The sequence below is a fragment of the Struthio camelus genome, chromosome 4, assembly GCF_040807025.1.
Source record: "Struthio camelus isolate bStrCam1 chromosome 4, bStrCam1.hap1, whole genome shotgun sequence".
Classification (NCBI taxonomy): Eukaryota; Metazoa; Chordata; class Aves; order Struthioniformes; family Struthionidae; genus Struthio; species Struthio camelus.
Genome location: NC_090945.1, coordinates 17,952,050 through 17,972,825, shown reverse-complemented (window position 1 = coordinate 17,972,825; position 20,776 = coordinate 17,952,050). Strand labels below are relative to the sequence as shown.

The window sequence follows — 20,776 nt, the reverse complement described above, 5'->3', positions numbered from 1 at the left end:
GCCTTGTGATGATATGATACCTCAAGCTCTGTACAGCGTTCTAGCTTTCTTCTTCTTTCTTCTTTTCTTCTTTTTTCGTCTTCTTTCTTCTTTCTTCATTTCCTTTAGCCTTTTCTAGCATTTAGCTGGAGCTGGGCGAGTAATGCAGAATATTTCTGCAAAATACTCTCACAAATTTAAGTACATACCTGGGATTACAGTTGTGACAGGGGACTGTAAACCAGAAGGGATGCCTGTGTGCTATGCACGGCTTGAGTGTGCAGCAAGTTCAGTCCCTGCTCTGAATGGCTTAAAAAAAAGGTGAATGGCGAAAGGGGAAAGTGAGATGAAATGTTCTGTAAAAGGAGGTTTAGTGGAAAAGACACAGTTGCAGACAGCATTTTAATGGCACTTTCTGAAGGAAAATGCCTCTGCTGGAATTATCCTGACCCAGGTTCGTGTATCAGCATAATCCTTAGTGCTGATCACTGTACATATTTCTTAGTGCAGCCACCATTCTGAAGAAACAGAAGTCCATACATTTAATGAGCAGCCATAATTGCTGGGTGATGCCCACCAATAATTTGCAGTTTCTAGGAAAGAGACAAATAGCCGTGGTTCCCCTTTACTACAACTGTCCTGCTCTCCTCACGCCCCTGGCTCTGTTGCAGGAGGCAACTCCACCACTTCTGGGGGCAAGTAACAGGTGAGCTTTCGCCACCCAGTTATTTTGACAGTGTTTGGTCTGCTCTGATATAGAAAGGTAACATGAAGAGAAAAGTGTGCCATGGGAAATATGCATCACCTGAGATGGCAACATGTGACAGACATAGTTCTTACTATAGAGAAGATGCCTTAGCAAAATCTGACCTGTCAAAGTTTAACCTCTTGGCATACAGACAATGAAAGCTGCAGATGTTGCCTCTTATGACACCAACTTAAAAAAAATGCCTGTAGAAATGTCACAGCACCAGGAAACAAGTATCATGCTGTTTCTGAACTGTCAAAAACAGTACAATTCTCTACACATGACTTCATATGACTTCATGCCTGTAACAGCTAGAGAAGCTCTGACTAAACTGATGAGACTGCAACAAGGGTTTGCCTTCCTGCACTCTCTGAACGGAGACTCGCAAAACAGATTTACCCTGAAACGCCAGAAACACAAACATAGCAATGCAATACCAACAAAGCAAAAGGATTCCTGTATACTTCATGCAGAAAACAGAAAATAACAGACGTTAGGACCAGGTCAGGCTACTTTTTGAGAATTTTAAGAAAAATGACCTACAGCTGGAGTAGTTCTCTGCTGCCATTCCAGTGCAAGGGAGTTTTCTCATAACCGTACAACTACATGTTTTGATATTCCCCAAATTCTCTCTTCTAGACAGATTCCTCCAGCTGAGCCTTGAACAGCATGACTCTACTTAAAATTTTATCTTTAAATAGAATTTCTCACAAGTACGAGATATGGCATACTACACTGTGTCTGCCTCTCTCCCACAGAAGACTTTCCCCCTCATCCCAATACCCACATTTCCAGGCAACAGAAATACTGGGGCAGAAGCTAGGAGAGAGCTACAACATTCCCTGGCCTGGGCCTGGGTGACCAACACACCGTGGCCACTAGGTACACCTGTAGCGTGCTTGTTTTATCCTCTGGGCATATGTGGTAGACAGTGGGTGCCTAACCAAAGAGGGCTTCTCTACCTTAATGGGTCTTCTGAATCCTTTCCAGCACCCTAATTAGTCTTTGCCTCCCATGTCGAGACCATCGGTCCGTCAGAGGAAAGTGAATCTGAAGGCAGAACATAAGATAACTAATGTTTTGTTATGTCCATCACGTAGCCTGAGCTGTCACCTAGACAGGGTATATTGTGGGATACTGCTGGCTGCAAGCCTCACTGTCCGCAAACATCAGCTGGGGAGGTCGGAGCACCTGCAGAGACAGCGTAAGTGCAGATAGGAAGAAAGGTATGTTTGTAAACAGGGAGAGACGCCTTCTGTTCTAGAAATATGATTCTGCTTCATATTTAAACACGTGCCCCAAATCCAGCCTGATGTGCATTAGCCCGTAACCAGTGATATAACCAGCGGTTAGTTTCAAGAGGCACTGAAATTGCAGGGATGAAAATACTCATTTCACCAGGCAAATATGAGCTTCCCTACTTTTCAGTGTGTTTTTAAACTTTTATTTCAAAATGCAGCTCATGTTACAGAGATAGAGAACTTAAATATTTGAAGGACAAATAATAGCTTAATTAAATTTGCAGGTTAACTTCACAAAAAGATTTATGAAACTTGTAAGTCTTCTAATACATAAGCATGAAAGAGTGCTCCTGCCAAAGTAGAAATAAGTAAAAGTTAGATACTTGTAGTGCCTCTCCGAGGTTAAGCATCTGCTGCCCATGCTCCTGCATAGGACTTCACCGGCCAAGGGGTCTTCTGCTTTCAGGTACATCAGTGTATGAAAGAACTACGTTTGTTTTCACGAAGGGACTAAAACATGCTGTCCCTTTTTCCTCCTGTGCCTTGAAATAGCGACTCTTAAATCACATACGAGCTTCGGCGCGATGAGTGCGTTACAAAGCAGGTTTCAGTAAGTTTGCTTTGTAAGGAAGCCAATCCTTCTGTTTGCTCCACTGTAGTCAAGCCTCAAAGAGGCCAACAGAAAATCAAAGTCAGTAGAAAAATCTCCAGAAATCGGAGTCAGTATGGCTCCAAGTGCTGCGCGCAGGCCACCGCTCGCTGCTGCGGTGCCAGCTTTTATTGGCTTTCGCCAGCAGTTAGCAGGAAATGGGAGCAGCTTTAATCTTTTCTGTCTGACCAGACTTCAGAGCCAGTTTTGTGTTACCAGTTCGACTGACTCCAGAACCTGACATAGTCAGGAAATGTGATGGAAAACGTCAGGAAAAAATAATAGTAACAGAAACGTCAACAGAAACCTTTTAAGGGGGGGTTTCATTCTCATTAACCCAAAATTAAATTGAAGCTGCTAACTGTAAAACAGAGGATGGATCAAATATAGTGGACAGCAACTCTTCCATTGGATAATGATCCTCAAGAAACTGAAGGAGTTTAGCCTCAAATACATCTTGGATAAAAATCAATTAAAAAGTCTTTGCTAGCGTAGACGATATTGCACCATAGCAAAAGCCTCAAGACAGCATATATTCTGGAATTATGCAAAGAATATCTGCTGAAGTCGGTAAATAAAAAATTCCTTAAAGAAAATCAATGCAGAATTTTTAGCAATTACCACTCCAGGAACATTTCAAATAATGAAGAGGTGTAAAAGAAATATTGGCTATGCTCATTCTCCCTTTTTCTGGTTTTCTCTTTCTGTTGCGATTTCATTCTTTAACAGAGACCACCCAAACTCAACTTATATGTTTTGACTGTTCAAACTGGAGAAATCTCAGCTCACTCTTAAAGGAACATGAAATGTCCATGGTGCATGATTAACATACAGAAGTGATCTGACCTCATATAGAGAACTATGTAATTTCACTGTCATTGATTGCCAAAAGCAGCACTCTCAGCGTGGGAGAAAAGACGTATCTATAAAACACACACACACACACACACACACACACACACACACACACACACACACATATTTACACACATATATATAAAGTGCTGTGCACCAGAGAGGCTTATTGTTACAATATTTAACAACCTGAAACTTGGCATTTCAAAGAACATTAGATGAACTTTGCTCTGTGTTCAACGGCATACTCCGCAATGAGGACTGGACTTATTGCTGAATTTGACACTTCTGCAAGAAGTGTGTGTGACTGTGTGTGTGCGTATGGAGAGCAGGCACTAGACAACACATTAAGAGAGAGGTACCTGAATGCATGAAATCAGCCCAAGTATTCTTTGGTTATGCTTGATTGTAGTTGTGATGTAAGGCACTGAACAAAAGATTGTCATTTTACATATAACAAAAAAAAGTGTCAGGGACTCAAAGAACATTTGCTGGACATTTTGCGAGTTGATGTAGTAGCAGGAATCCATCTGCTGGAAGCTCTGCTCAGTGAAAAAAGCAAACTGGGGTTATGTGCTGCCTGTTAGGACTAAGGCTACAGCAATGGGTTCAACATGTAGAGAGAAAAAGTGGTTTAAAAAGAGGACATAAATACAAAATCTAAGTGCTTTCTTTATGTTTTCTTGGCTCCAAATGCAACTTTTAATTCTAGGTGATTACGCTTTCTCAGACCCTTCATCTGCTCTGACAACCTCAGGAGGACGTACATGGTTTTTGTCGTCTTTGTGTTCCCAATGATGGAAAATACTCTCAGATCACACGGATGTGATCCACATTGCCAGGCCTCGGGTGGGGATGTCACGTGGGGAGCGCGAACGCCTTTGGTTACTAGCTGGGTAGTGTGGCCAGTGCCCTGGAGTTAGTTGCAAAGTCCTCAGAGGATTTCAAGGCTCAGCTAATGGCTTTTCCTGGGAGTTAATGAGTTAGTCTTAACGCTTGTCACTGGATGCAACATCCTGGCAAAAATCACAGTCATAAATGAAGCTGGGGAAAAGTATGCACATCCACTTAATTTTTGCACTCAATCATAATTAAGAATGCATTTCCTGGTTGAAAAAACTAGTGTGACAAAGGAGCTGATTTAGTATAAACACTGGGGAACGCAATCCTGGAGAAGCTCAAAATTTCACAGGAAATTCAAATCCAAATATGTGGGAAGCAGAAGCTGCTTCAGTGGAGGATGACTGATCCTATAGTCAGCAGAGAAGGGCATGTTAAGTGTTAGTACTTTGTGCTTGATGTGGTTCCTTCGGTGGTACAGCAACACTTGACAAAGGCGGGGAGGGGCTCATTACGTACCTCAGATCTCTATTTCTTTGTAATATTTCAATCCTAAATAATATGCTCCAAACCAACATTTTAAGGGCATGCCTGATTTGCAGCGAATACTGCTCCTGAATTTAGTAGCCAACTTGCTGTACTTGTAAGACCCTACTCATAAAACCAATGGCAAAGCATGCTTTTACGCATTAGTTTGAGAGCACGGACCCATTTCCAGCCCGGCGTTATCAATATTGCTTGGGTCACGTCACCGACACACTGAGCTTGAGAGGAGTTAGTCTTGTATCACCGCTACCCGTTGCTGTACCAATAGGTCAGCATGAGCTCATTTATTTGGATTTATACCAGGCTGCAAATAAAGCCCTACAGAAGGGCTAACACAGTGATTCAGACTGCCCTCCTGCTTGAGGAGTTTTACGCCGTTCTCTGAAGCGCCTGGCCCGAGAGTCGCTGGGCGCCGGGGAACGGCCGCCGCTTCTGGCTCGGCAGCTTGGCGAGGCAGTGCCTGGTGGGGACGGCCCTTGGAAACGCATACGCTGCAGTAATGTGTGCCAAAATTATTTCTTTTTTTACGACTAGACTTCTTCCCTGTTTTTTTTTTTTTTTGCTTTATCCTCTAATTGCAGCTATGCTGAAATAGTTGCCATTGCAGGCACGGCTTATACCAAAATTTTCTTCTTCTGAGCTCCAAGTCCTTTTGATATTAATGGATTTGCTGTTTCAACCACTGCGTTGTGGCTGCATTATTTCTCTTCCTTGAAGAAGTCTCATCACGACAAGAGTTAGAAAAGTACCACCGAGCCTCAGGAAGACTTTCAATAAAGCCACAGGACTATGAGAGTCGTTGATTTGCAGAGCTGTTTTATGGGATAGTTGGCTGTATTTCCAATTTAAAGGCAGCTTTTTCATGAAGACAGGGTAAAAGCCCAGCAGCTCCATGGTGACTGACGTACTGAGCAGTATTACAGATCACAGCCTTACTAGGTTCAAGACAAATGGTCTGTTTACTTAACAGCCACCTACCAGAAGTTGCATCCATCAGATGAGGGAAGCCCATCCAGCCGGTATCGTACGCGGGTGCCTGAAAGAGTAATGAGACGCGTTCATTAAGGTGCTTTCTGATGGATAGCAAAGGCCAAATAAGTAAGGAAGAGTCCTCCAAATGCTGACACCAAATATGCAAAAAAGGTTAAAACCGTTCGAATTTCTGCATCATCAGTAAAATTAATTGATAATTACCTATTTAGTTGAGAAGGATACCCGTTCAGGGTCCAGGTAACAGTAACGCTGTGTAGCTCGCGCTGCTTCCTAATTGAGCTATGCCATCTTGTGGGTACCCAGGAAATTACAGTTTCCATACCAGTTGCATCTTCAGTAATTTTTTCAGTCTAAAATTGCTCGCAGCATTGGCATGTTTTACGATTCAACGGTATGCTATGAGCAGATCACTGTTACAGCTTTTCTGTAATTTTCACTCTCCAGTTGTGACTTTCCAAGTCCCAATGATATATGTACTTCTTACTTATGCCAGGATTTTCCAGCTATTTCACAAACTGCTACCTTGATCTGTGGGAATTTTACAGTGAAAATAGAAAATAAGAGCGATACAGCCATTTCTGTTGTTATTCAGATTCGCTAAATGTTGCGACAAGAACATTAAAGCTTAAAGGAAAGAAACAAACAAAAAAGAAACTTTATCAAGTAGCTTGAGAATTCCTTTCTTTCCACTGGCCAAGTACGTTGTAGTCAATAAGTGCTGCAGATCCAACACAGTCTTTTCTGGGAGCTGCAGGATTACTACTTGTTTAGCGCCTTTTTTTTTTTCCTGGTAATAAGAGACGTTTGACAGTAATCTGACTTTGAGTGGGATAATGCTGAACTTAACACCTGAATTGCAGAGGATGTCTTTAAAAACCTTCAAAAACGTGGCAGCTGCTGACTTCAGCAGCGTTTCACTAATGGCCAGGCCACGAGCTATTAAAAAAACAGTAATTTAAAAACAAAAATGCCACAGCCACCATACACAGCTAAGAGCACTGCTGAGTACTCTTGCCGTTAAAGGAAAAAGAAAACATACTGTTGCAGACAGATGTTGAAAAATAAAACTACTGGGTTCAGACCAGTATGTTTTTAGGCTATAAAACATGGATGGAAAAACATTTTCATGCCTTTTTCCGACCACAGCTAGTCTAGTAAGTGCTAAGTATCAAAAGACCAAATCAGCTCTCATTAGTGTGACTGGGAATTAAATCAGACTGAGAAGAACTGATTCTGCTGTCCTTACCTAGGATGACATGAGCCTCATTAATATGTTACTAATTAGCCCAGTCTAAGAGCTTAAATGTCAGAGCGAGTAAAACTTGAGCGTTACCAGAACTGAGGATGGCATACGCACAAGGGGGCTCCGCGATGAAATGCCCAGGTCGTTTTTTAACGGACACCTCCTGCTTCCAGTGACGTGTGAGCCACGGGAAGCTCCTCCGCAGCCTCAGCAGGGCCCAAGGGCGCAGCCGGCGGCTCCGCAGGACAGAGAGGAGAGCAGCGGCTGGGGAAGCGACAGCAGAACCGGCTGCCGTCTCTTTCCCCTATCTGCAGTCTGCAGAAAGATGTCCTGCGGTGAGCTCGTAGCTTTGAGCCCCACGGAAGTACTTACCAGAAGATTTTGAGTAGAGCTAATTATGACGACCTGAGCCCCAGGGAGACATCTGTCCCTTTATTTTCAGGGAAAAATAGTAATCTCAGATTTTTTTTCACGTTTGCAGGTTTTTAGCTATTTATTTTAACCTATGACTTGTGGACCTCAGGAGATCCATGAATGACTTCTGAAAGTCCCCACCGAAGATAACTTAGGAAAAGAAAGAAACCTATCGTCAGGAGGCTGAAATTATCTATAGCTACATCACTGCCTTATTTAATCTTGGCTACAGACTTACCTTAATTCTAGCTCACCTGTCTCCCCTAAGTCGGCCACCTGTGCTCAGACCCTTGACTTCTCCCGTTTTTCTGTAAAATAATAATGAAAAGGCTGGGTTACGTTCACACTGATTTAAATCAACATGATTCTGCTTCAATGACTAATAACCTTCTTCCTGAGAAAAATATTACATTAATATTTCATTCATTGACACCAAAACAGAAAGCAATGGAGCAAAGGTTTCTTCTACTGCACCTGCCCCTTGCTGAAACACAGATTGGTGTTTCAAATTTGAATGCGGTTAGTAAAATGAACCAACAGAGGAAAAGCTCGGTAAAAGCTGAAGAGAATTAATTAGATTTATTCATTGGTTAAAGCAGATGCTACCCTCTCTTAAGAAAGAAGTGACTCAGATGAGGCAGGGGCTGAAGACAAATAAGTCCCTTCGTTTGCTGATAAAGAGCTGGCAAAATATCCTGGGAAATCAAGAAACTGAACAAGAAGCTAATAAGAATAGGTGGGAAATTCTTAAACTTTGCAATTGTATATTTAACAAAATGGATTTAATAAAACCCAGACTTGCCATCAAGTTTTGTAATGGGAAAATCACCGTTCCATTATAGGGCCTGGAGTTGTCGATTACCATGCTAGTCTAGGGCCTGAAATAACACTTTGAGGGGAAGCCGATTCCAAAACGCGCCTGTGATAAAACAGTACGAAATCCGATCTCTTGGGCTGTTTGGAGGACGTTCACAATTCTCAAGCAATTTGGTTGTCATAGCACCTTCAATAAAGTTCTTCCAGAACATAGAAATATCACCTCCGAGGGGTTTTATTGGCCAATAAAGCAAGCTGGCTTCTACTGGCACTAAGACAGGGAGCGTAGGCTTTAACAACAACAACAGAAATAATTATCAAATGTTGTTTTACGTGAGTAATGGCAAAACTGGTCCTGTGGTAAAAACCCCTGGAAAAACTCACATGAGAACATTGATGAGGAAAACATCGGTTTGCTTCAAACACAAAAAAGAAACATAACAAAAACAAATCTTTGCAGTACAAGTCGAGAACCGTAAGCTCTGCTCTTGGCTGCTGCAAAATGTCATAGCTTTGCAAAACACACAAAACCACAGCGAGTTACACCAACTGGCAATCTACCCCCGACTGCCTGGAAACATTCCCTCCCAACACTGGCAAATAAAAACGTAGGTAATTCTGCAAGGGAGCGCTCATCACTGCGGAGGACCCGCAGCCTTTATCGCCAGCCGAGACGAAGCGCCAGCGTGACACGAAGCCTGCCTCAAACGTAGACACCTACAAGTATGACTTGAATCCTAACTCAGATATTTAGTACTTGTCTAAAAGCCTATATCGTATTTTCAGATCATAAAATTAGGCCTACTGAATCCCCTCACAGCACAAAGACTCTAAGAGAGCACGGCTTGAAGAAATGAGTGATCTCAGCAGGTATAAGTATATGCACTGAATTTTGACTGAAGTATAATTCTGTCAGGAAAAACAAATATTTTTGTTAACTGCTTTCAATAGTCTGGAAGACAGCCTCAGTTCTTGGCGGCAGCAATGGACTCAACATTTAATTTGCCTCTTTTCCTTCCATCCTGACACCTGGGTATAGCAATGTCAGCAGAACAGCTATTTGGGGTCCTGAGCATGTTTTAAAGGAATGAAACAAGTATATTAGAATAATGCTCTGCATCCAGGGCATGCAATGCTCATTAGTAATATATCCTTGAATGTATCAGGTGAAATACCAAAAGATAGTCAAATAATGAATACTGTGCACGTACACAGGCTAAAGAGGACAAACCGGTTAGTCCGTTGTCTATCATACAACCACAGGAGGCTGCTGTGGGATGCAAGAACAGAATTAAAACTACAAATGCCAAACTGGCTTGCTGAAAACTATTTGAATAGGCTTTATCTAAAGGAACGAAACAAAAAGTTCAATAAAAATTGAGTTTGATATTGTTTTTGTGAGTAGTGATACTAAGGCTCTGCACACTATTTGGCTTAATCCCCCATGAATTATGATAAAACAGCATGATTCAGAAAGCAGACATGTTCAATAGACTAAAACAGGTAAACTGATAGGCCTAAAAAAATAAGAGTTAATGAGGTGTCCTCACTCTACTATGGTGTCCTCAGTGATTCTGCTAGAAACCACCCACTCTTGGTCGAGTGCTATTCCAAATCTTTGGCAGTGGTCTAGAAGGAAACGAAATTAATTTTGATAAAGATATCAGAGGATAGAAAAAGGTGGAGTATGGCAAAACGATGAGCACAAGTCAGCTTTACAGATCGACCTGGAATGCTTTTTGACCGAGGTATAGCATAAACCACCTGAAAACACAAAATCAAGTGATAATATCCTTGTGTGAGCTGCATTGGTGGCTATCTTTGCTTAGTAGGAAGCTGAACTCAGAGCAACATGCATTTTAATACAGCACAAAGTGGTGTATCTAGGAACAAGGAATGTAAATCACACTTACAGGATAGCTCTTGGTTTATCTCTGAGACACACTAATATTTTAAAAGTTACCTACATAACTTCCTGACTGCAAATTCTCCGGTGCAATGCTAATAACACAGCAACGGATTCAATTACTGCATGTAGGAGTACAGCAATACTGCCTGGAACCGTGTGCTGAAATTACCTCCATACAGCATGTTAGTGAACCTAACACCATCACCGCTCCTGATAAACACACTTCTAGCTGAGGAGCAGCAAAGTTTTCAGGAAGAGCTCCAAGAGGACACTAGCAGAGACTTGATGAGTGTATGCAGAGCTTCAGTCAGGAAGATATTTCTGAGAGACTAAGGTGCTTAAATCTTGCGGGAACACACACACACGCCAATTATTCAACAACTGTAAGTTAAATCCTGAAAATTTCAAGCACGAAATAAGATAAATATTAACAGAGCTCATATAGGGCTGTAATTGCTTGATTTAATATTTCCATACAGTGCATGTGATATCTCAGTTGAAAGTCATGAGCTTAATGAAGAAGTTATTAGTGAGCTCTGCGGTCTGTTATTCTGGGCAGGATAGCTCATTCTCTGCCAATTCTCTTTTAAAGTCTAAATGTCCTTTAATCATATTAATATGAAGCGAAGAAAGATCTATGTCTAGAAACTCAGTCCCGTGAAAGAACAACCTCTTCTCTCCCCAAGAATCGGGCAGATGCCAAGTCCTGGCTCACTGAGGAATGATGCCTTGGTACATCTCCACGATGCTTCAGGTAGATGAGGCTTTTGTGATCATTTAGTCTCGCCTTCGGCACAGCAGTGGCGAAACACAGAGTGCCATCCACCAAATTGGTTTAATTCATAATTGGTTTCTCTTGCTGCTGCGTAATAAAATTCTGTGCCTACCATAACGTCTGTTTGCAAGCCTGAGACCTCTTAGGACTGTGTGGGATAACAGCTATGCACCTGACTTTCTCTTTAGTATAGAAACAAGCTAAAAGAAGTAAGGAGTAAAAAATTGTACTTAAAAAATTCTTACTGTAATGTGTTACACCCAACTGCAAGTGCTTCACGTTTCATTCATCAGCCCTCTTCTCGCTCCCACACTTTCTGTGCGCTCTAGCGCAACGTTTCGGCAGTATCTTTGGCCCCATTGAGGCAAAATAGAATTGGAAACACATGAAACGTGACAGCTGGACGTGTTGATCTGTTGAGACTGGACACTGGGAGGTCACTATTAAGATTTTGCAGGGGACTGTGGTCGGATGGGGTTGGGATTAGATAGTTTTTCTGCATTGGGAGGCGAAAGCCTGATGAAGTGTTGGGCTGCTATCTACGGAATTGCAGGCAACATGAAAAGTGACAGGATGACTCTTTCTTGTCTTTATTTCTGCACTTACAAGGCTATGAATGGTGACACTCTTCCTAGTACAGCCATAACGGTGTCTACATTTATTTGTGCTAATCTCAAAGGGGTCAAAAACTCTGCTCACATTTTTGCTGATGCACCACCAGAATAATTCCCTCGACCCGAGCAAAGCCACTCTGGAGTTATGCTATCACGTGAAGTAGAAGTTGGCTTAGGATGTCCCTCCTTCAGCCTTTGCCGTTGTACTCAAAGGATCAAAGAATTGCAAGGAGAAAATAGATGCACGTTTAAAGCTTGCAGTGGACTTTGGGGAAGAATTTTGATCGTTTCCCCTGAGTTTTAAGACCTCCCTTCTTCTTTCTTTCTTTCTCTCTTTACTTCATTTATGCGAAGCAAAAACTATGCTATCCTGAAGTGCCGAGCCTTTTACTTAGCTGAGTCAACTGAGGTAGCAGCTCCACCGGAGATGGTCATGATTTTCACAAGCTTCCGTTCTTTCCTGTCTTTCCTACGCCAAGAAAATCATAGGCTTGTTTTTCTTGCAGTCTAAATAACGGGGACAAACGCGACTACTGCTTCCTACCTCTTAACCCACTTTTTTTCCAGGCACGATGGGAAGCCTCCGTGCAAAGGGGGTCGTTCTCGCCTGACCTGCTCCGAGGGGCTCCCGCCGGCCGCGGTTCTGCCACGGCTGCCAGGCAAGATTTGTCCCGTTGCCTTTACTGCTCTGTGTCACGGTCTGGCCTGATACCACCGATGCAGAGAAGTAATGCAGCGTTTGTGACATTCACATCCGACTCTTATGATAAGCAAATTGTTCGCTTTTCAGGAAGCAAAATTAGGCATGGCGACAGAGGAGACTAGTGATCCCAAGGAAGTTATTACCTTGTTCCGTTAACTAATTTAAAACACATCTTGATGACAGCAGCAATGGCCAGCTCAGGGAGTTTTGCTTTGCTTTATATCTAGCTTCAATTTCAGGGGATTTTTTTGCTAGCCATTAAAATAACTTTTATTCGAAAATGAAAAAGAATAAAGGAAAATTGTTGTTCTTAAAACATTTCATAATTTTGACGACATTTGAATTAGAAGCTATCACTAAAAATATAATACAGCTGTTATAAGAATGTGACTAGCACTTTGTGCCTGAAATTCTTTTGGTAAAATGAAAATTGGCAGTATTTTTTTATAATTTTTCATGAACATTTTGATTACAGAAACATTTTCTGAATGCTATGAAATGGAATTTTGATATACTAAAATACTTCAGGGTTGTTGTTGTTGTTGTTGCTGTGGGTGGCTCGTATCTAGCAATAACATCTAGGGTAGCTTTACATCTAGGGATACAAAAGGCTTAAACAAATTCTGTTTCTGAAACAGCTTGCAGATATTTAATGTCATGTTAGATCAGTAACATAATTCCAAATATTAAACTAAAAGTCCTGTAAACGACGCATAGATATTGTGTGATGTGTTTTCATATATGAGTTGCAGAGCTTTGCAAAATATCATCTGTGGTTATTCTGATAGCTATATGACAGGGACGATTTGCTAGTTCCTAAAATAGCATAAACTTAATGCCTTTAACACCTACTGTCTAGATATTCTCCTGCTTTCTAGTTAGCCTACTTTCCTTCCATTTGCTTTATCCACACAAATGGTAGAGTACGTCTTGAAATTAAAAATGAATTTCATTCCCTGTGCTTACCTCAGAAGTATGGCATCTAAAAGGCTGATGTTGCGCTCTCGTATATTTGGATTTGCTTATTTTTGCGGCAGTGTTTGAGAGAACAGCCCAGAGGACAGGGCAAACCGTGAGCCCACGAAAACTGGACCGATCTTAGAAGGCGGCTGTGTCAGTTCCGCACATAAAATACTAGGTTGATGCTTCATGGTAATGTATTCACTTAGCGCATCCCTAGCCCATCGTCTAGCCCACCCTTAGATGGACCCCAGCCCTTCCAGGGGGCGTCAGAATCCACCTCACGTTTCTGAGCGCTTGCATTTCCTACCTGGGAGTTCAAATTTAGCCGTCAGATGTGACAAATCCCGTAAGAGTTTTCAGGGAGAAAATTCTCTAGTGATGATGCTGTGGCGAGCGCTTAAAGAGTTATTGTGCCGAAGGCAAATATTGATTTACATTTGTAATATCCCCCCCCCAACCCCGCACACACGCGCGCCCCGATACACTCTTTCTCCTTCGCTGCCACGACAATACTGTTGTTTTCTGCCGAGTCTAAACACTTTGTTCAAACTGTCCCCCTTGGGCAGGAGGGAGGGATTTTTCTCACGCAAAGAAAGACGCAGTTCTTGTGGCATCATTCATCTCCTTCCCTTGAATTTTCTTCACCCAGCTTCTCTCCTCTCTTACTTTTTCATTAATTTCCGTAGCGGGAAGAGCCGCTAAGCTCCGTATCTGCTGCTTGGCCGTGCCAGGCGGTGGGGGGGGGAGAAATTGTGCAATTCCCAGGTCCCCGCCGCCGCTTTCTCTCTCGCCGGGCAGCCGAGAGGCGGCCGCGGTGCACCAGGTGCCTCCGGCCGCCCGGCGCAGGCGGCTTTCGCCCGGCAGAGGGACCCCTCGGCCCGCGCCTCAGCCCCGCGCCGCCGCCGCCGCCGCGCAAGTCCGCTCCCGGCACCGCTCAGGATTTTCCCCAGGAGAAAATGACCCGACCACCGCGGCACGGCCCTCGAGTTCCTTCAAGAACTCGTTTGAAAGAAAAAAAAAAAGAAAAAAGAAAAAAGAAAAAAAAGGAAAAAAGGAGGGGAGAAAAAAAAGAAAGAAAAAAGAAAAAAGGGGGGGAGAAAAAAGGGAGGGAAAGAAGAAAGAAAAAGAGAAGTAAAAAAGAAAAAAAAAGGAAAAAAGGGAGGGGGGATAAAAAGTGAGGCCAAAAAAAAAAAAAAAAAAAGAAGGGAGCAGGCGGCGCCGTGCCGTGCCGTGGGACCCCGCGCTGCCCCGCCGCCTGCGCGGAGGCGGCCGCGGCGCTGCGCGGGGGCGGTGCTGCGCGGGGGCGGGGCCGAGGGGGCGGGGCCGAGGGGGCGGGGGGCGGGGCCGGGGCGGGCGGCGCGGCCAATGGGAGGCCGAGGGGGAGCGGCGGCGGGGTGAAGAGCGCAGGCAGCGGCGGGCGCGGAGCAAAGTTTGAGCCGGGCGGCGGCGGCAGCGGGAGCAGCGCGGTGGTGGCAGCGGGTCGCGCCGCGGCTGTGGATTACAAACCGAGCGGACCCGGGAGGAGGAGCAGCAGCAGCAGGCGGCGGGGCGTGCGGGCAGGCAGGCAGGCAGGCAGCGGCGCTTTCCCATCGCCGCGCCGGGTATGGTGGTGGTGGCGGAGCGGCGGCGGAGGAGGCGCGGAGCGGGCGGCGGAGCGCGGGGCCGCCGCTGAGCGGCGATGCGGAGCGGCGGCCCCGGCCGCCCGGCAGCCCCCGAGGAGCAGCAGCGGCGGCGGCGGCGGCAGCGCTGCTGAGCGGGCTGCGGCGGGCGGCGCGGTGAGTGCGCGGATGCGGGGCGCGGGGCGCCGCTGAGGAGGAGGGCGGCGGCGCCGGGCCCCCGCCGCGGGGGGCTGCCGCCATGGGCCGCCCCCCTCCGCCGCTGGTGGTGGTGGTGCTGCTGGTGCTGCCGCCCCTGGGTGCTGCTGCTGCCGCGGAGCCCCGGCAGGTCTTCCAGGTGCTGGAGGAGCAGCCGGCTGGCACCTGGGTGGGCACCATCGCCACCCGGCCCGGCTTCACCTACCGCCTCAGCGAGCACCATGCGCTCTTCTCCATCAATGCCACCTCGGGTGCCCTGCACACCCGTGCCACCATCGACCGTGAGAGCCTGGCCAGCGACGTGGTGGACCTGGTGGTGCTCTCCAGCCAGCCCACCTACCCCAGCGAGGTGCGGGTCCTGGTGCTCGACCTCAACGACAATGCGCCCATCTTCCCCGACCCCTCCATCGTGGTGACTTTCAAGGAGGACACGGGCAGCGGGCGCCAGCTCATCCTGGACACAGCCACTGATGCTGACAGTGGCACCAACGGTGTGGACCACAGCTCCTACCGCATTGTGGCCGGCAACGAGGAGGGGCGTTTCCGGCTGAACATCACCCTCAACCCCAGCGGCGAAGGAGCTTTCTTGCACCTGGTTTCCCGGGGTGGCTTGGACCGGGAGGCCACCCCTACCTACCAGCTGTTGGTGCAAGTGGAGGACAAGGGAGAGCCTCGTCGGCGAGGATACCTGCAGGTCAATGTCACTGTCCAGGACATCAATGACAACCCACCCGTCTTCAGCCAGACTCTCTACCAGGCCCGAGTGCCTGAGGATGCACCTGTTGGGGCCAGCGTTCTCCAGGTGGCAGCAGCTGATGCTGACGAAGGCACCAATGCTGACATCCGCTATCGCCTGGAAGGAGGTGATGGTGGTGGTGGGGAGGGGGTCGGGAGCCTCCCGTTTGAGGTGGACCCTGAGAGTGGGGTCATCCGCATCCGGGAGCCTTTGGACTACGAGGCGCGGCAGCAGTACTCACTGACGGTGCAGGCTATGGACCGTGGTGTGCCGGCGCTGAGCGGCCGGGCTGAGGCCCTCATCCGTTTGCTCGATGTCAATGATAACGAGCCCCGGGTGAAGTTCCGCTATTTTCCTGCCACCTCCCGTTTCGCCTCTGTGGATGAGAACGCAGCCCCCGGCACCGTGGTGGCCCTCCTGACGGTGAGCGACGCAGACTCCCCTGCGGCCAATGGAAACATCTCTGTGTCGATCCTGGCAGGAAATGAGCAGCGGCACTTTGAGGTGCACAGCAGTAAGGTACCCAACCTTAGTCTCATAAAGGTAGCAGCCGCATTAGACCGGGAGCGCATCCCAGCCTACAACCTTACTGTGGCGGTGGCTGATAACTACAGGGCCCCACCACCACCTTCTGGCTCCCCTACTTCTTCCCTTGCACCTGACGGGGCAGCAGCATCTCCTGTGAGCCGCTCATCAGTGGCTAGCCTGGTGATTTTTGTGAATGACATTAATGACCATCCCCCAGTCTTTGGGCAGTCAGTGTACAGGGTGAATATCAGTGAGGAGGTGCCACTGGGCAGCTATGTGCGGGGCCTGAGTGCCACGGACCGTGACTCTGGCCTCAACGCCAACCTCAAATACAGCATCGTTTCGGGCAATGAGCTTGGCTGGTTTCGCATCAGTGAACACAGTGGGCTGGTCACAACGGCCGGCCCTGCTGGCAGCACAGCTGGGCCTGCTGCAGGCACGTCCGTTGCCCGTGGGCTGGACCGTGAGACTGCTTCTGAGGTGGTGCTCAACATCAGTGCCCGTGACCAGGGGGTACAGCCCAAGTTTTCCTATGCTCAGCTGGTGGTCACCATCCTGGATGTCAATGACAACAAACCTTGCTTCAGTCAACCTGAGGGCTACCGTGTATCCCTGGCTGAAAACTCCCCTTTGGGAACTGAGCTGCTGATCCTGAGTGCTACCGATGGGGATTTGGGGGACAACGGGACCGTTCGCTTCTCCCTACAGGAAGCTGAGTCAGCAGTGGCGGTGGGTGGCCCCTCTGCAGCGGCCCCTCGCCGGGTCTTTCGCTTGGATCCTGTGTCGGGCAAGCTTAGCACCGTTTCACAGCTGGACAGGGAGGAGCAGGCTCACTTCTCCCTGCAGGTCCTGGCCACTGATTTAGGTTCTCCTCCTCTTTTTTCAATAGCTCGGGTTAATGTGAGTCTGCTGGACGTGAATGACAATAGCCCTGTGTTTTACCCAGTTCAGTATTTTGCCCATATCCAAGAGAATGAGCCAGCTGGAACCTATGTGACCACCGTATCTGCCACTGACCCTGATTTAGGACCCAACGGGACAGTCAAGTACAGCATCTCAGCTGGAGACACCTCCAGGTTTCAGGTCCACGGCCAGACAGGGGTCATCACAACCAAAATCGCCCTCGACAGAGAGGAGAAAACTGCTTACCAGTTGCAGATAGTGGCCACTGATGGTGGCCATCTCCAGTCACAGAACCAAGCTATTGTCACCATCACTGTCCTGGACACTCAGGACAACCCACCTGTTTTCAGCCAGGGCATGTACAGTTTTGTTGTTTTTGAAAATGTTGCCACAGGTTACCATGTAGGTACTGTTTTTGCTTCCACCATGGACCTCAACACCAACATCAGTTACCTTATCACGAGAGGTGACCAAAGGGGCATGTTTGCCATCAGCAGAGTGACAGGCCAGATCACCACAGCCAGTGTTATTGATAGGGAAGAGCAAGCGTTTTACCAGCTGAAAGTGGTGGCCAGTGGTGGGGCGATAACTGGAGACACTGTGGTCAATATAACTGTCAAAGACTTAAATGACAATTCCCCCCACTTTATCCACACAGTGGAAAGCGTAAATGTGGTTGAAAACTGGAAAGCTGGGCACACCATATTCCAGGCCAGAGCTCTTGATCCTGATGAAGGTGTTAATGGAATGGTCCTTTACAGCCTTAAGCAAAACCCAAAGGGCTTGTTTTCAATCAATGAAAAAACAGGTGCCATAAGCTTAACGGGGCCCCTTGACATAAATGCTGGGTCTTATCAGGTAGAGATTCTGGCCTCAGATATGGGGGTTCCACAGCTGTCCTCTAACTTCATCCTGACTGTCTCTGTTCATGATGTAAATGATAACCCACCTGTGTTTGACCAGCTTTCCTATGAAGTTACTATTTTGGAGTCGGAGGCTGTGAATTCCAGGTTTTTTAAAGTGCAGGCATCTGACAAAGATTCAGGTGTGAACGGGGAAATAGCTTACAGTATAATGGAAGGAAATACTGGGGATGCCTTTGGCATATTCCCAGATGGTCAGCTGTATATAAAGAGTGAACTGGACCGTGAACTTCAAGAAAGATATATTTTACTGGTTGTTGCCTCTGACAGAGCAGTAGAACCACTCAATGCTACTGTGAATGTTACAGTAATTCTGGAGGATGTAAATGATAATAGGCCACTGTTTAATAGTACCAACTATGTCTTTTATTTTGAAGAGGAGCAGAAGGGTGGATCCTACGTAGGCAAAATAAATGCTGTAGATAAAGACTTTGGGCCAAATGGCGAAGTCAGGTATTCATTCGAGCATATGCAACCAGATTTTGAGCTAAACACAGTAACTGGTGAAATAACAAGCACTCATCAATTTGACAGGGAAGCTCTAATGAGGCAGCGGGGAGCTGCAGTATTTAGTCTTACAGTAATAGCAACAGATCAGGGGTTGCCAAAGCCTCTGAAGGATCAGGCAACTGTACAAATCTACATGAAAGATATCAATGATAATGCCCCCAAATTTTTAAAAGATCTCTACCAAGCTACTATATCAGAATTAGCAGCAAATCTGACACAGGTTCTGAGAGTTTCTGCCTCAGATGTCGATGAAGGGAATAATGGGTTGATTCACTATTCTGTAATCAAAGGAAATGAAGAAAACCAGTTCACAATAGATAGTAGTACAGGCCAGGTGACATTAATAGGCAGACTAGATCATGAAGCTACTGCGTTGTATTCGCTTGTCATCCAAGCAGTAGACTCTGGAACCGTTCCCTTAAGCTCAACTTGCACGTTGAGCGTGCATGTGGTGGATGAAAATGACAACAGTCCTTCCTTCCCTAAATCAACTTTGTTAGTGGATGTCTTGGAAAACATGAGAGTTGGTGAACTTGTGTCCTCTGTCACTGCCACTGATTCAGATTCGGGTGACAATGCTGACCTCCATTATAGTATTACAGGGACAAACAATCACGGGACCTTTAGCATCAGCCCCAACACCGGTAGTATTTTTCTTGCCAAAAAATTGGACTTTGAGACACAGTCTTTGTATAAGCTAAATATAACGGCAAAAGACCAAGGAAGGCCACCACGGTCATCTACGATGTCAGTAGTAATACACGTTAGGGATTTTAATGACAACCCTCCTAATTTTCCTCCAGGGGACATCTTTAAATCCATTGTTGAGAATGTTCCTGTTGGTAGTTCTGTCATTTCTGTAACTGCTCATGATCCAGATGCAGATATTAACGGGCAGTTAACGTATGCAATCATTCAACAGATGCCAAGAGGTAACCATTTCCGTATAGATGAAGTCAGAGGGACGATATTTACCAATGCTGAAATAGATCGCGAGTTTGCTAATCTCTTTGAATTAACAGTCAAAGCCACCGATCAGGCTGTTCCTGTGGAATCCAGACGCTTTGCTCTGAAAAATGTGACCATTTTGGTGACGGATCAAAACGACAACGTTCCTGTGTTCGTATCACAAAATGCTCTTGCAGCTGACCCTTCAGTCGTGATCGGTTCAATCCTAACTACAATTATTGCTGCAGATCCTGACGAGGGCGCCAACGGGGAAGTGGAATACGAAATAATCAATGGAGATACCGAAACTTTCATTGTGGATCGTTACAGCGGAGATCTAAGAGTAGCGTCAGCTTTGGTGCCTTCTCAGCTCATCTACAATCTCATAGTTTCTGCTACGGATCTTGGCCCCGAGCGAAGAAAATCTACAACCGAGATGACTATAATTCTTCAAGGGGTTGATGGGCCTATTTTCACTCAGCCGAAATATATAACCATCTTAAAAGAAGGTGAACCTATTGGGACTAACGTCATATCCATAGAAGCAGCTAGTCCACGGGGTTCGGAGGCTCAGGTGGAATATTACATCGTGTCCGTGCGCTGTGAAGAGAAAAGTCTGGGACGGCTCTTTACCATTGGGCGCCATACTGGTGTGATCCAGACCGCTGCCATTTTGGACAGGGAGCAAGGAGCACGTCTCTACTTGGTGGATGTTTATGCCATTGAAAAATCATCTGCTTTGCCCCGCACACAGCGAGCAGAGGTAAAAACTTTTGCACAGTGATTATTTACACGTTTCCTTCTTAACTACGCCATTTTACATATTTGTTGTATTACCTGACCGCTTTAAAGATCTTAGTGCACAGTAGAAGTGACCTGAAAACTAAGTCTCTTGGTTCATTGGTTCAAGATAACCTTTCAGTCATGCCTCCAACTGTTTCCCTCAAAGCTGCTTCTCTAGAAGTTTGGGAGAGGTTTGGGTGTAGCGCGTAAGTTTTGCTACTCCAGGCACAGCATTGGTCAAATAGGTTTTAGGTACAAAATCTTTTAGCTTTAATCACAGGCATCTCTGAGTTTTGCGTGCCTTCTCATTTTGGCAATCATTAATTAGTTTTAGTCTTTCTCT

At 46.0% G+C, this 20,776-nt stretch overlaps 1 protein-coding gene across 1 annotated transcript in view; it reads left to right on the top strand.

Moving 5' to 3' along the window:
* Positions 1–15,145: 15,145 nt before the first annotated feature.
* Positions 15,146–20,776, top strand: part of FAT4 (FAT atypical cadherin 4) — a 149,589-nt gene continuing 143,958 nt past the window's right edge. The window contains exon 1 of the mRNA XM_068941030.1: positions 15,146–20,413. Within this exon, the coding sequence (XP_068797131.1) occupies positions 15,146–20,413 (5,268 nt within the window). The remainder of the gene's footprint in view (positions 20,414–20,776) is intronic.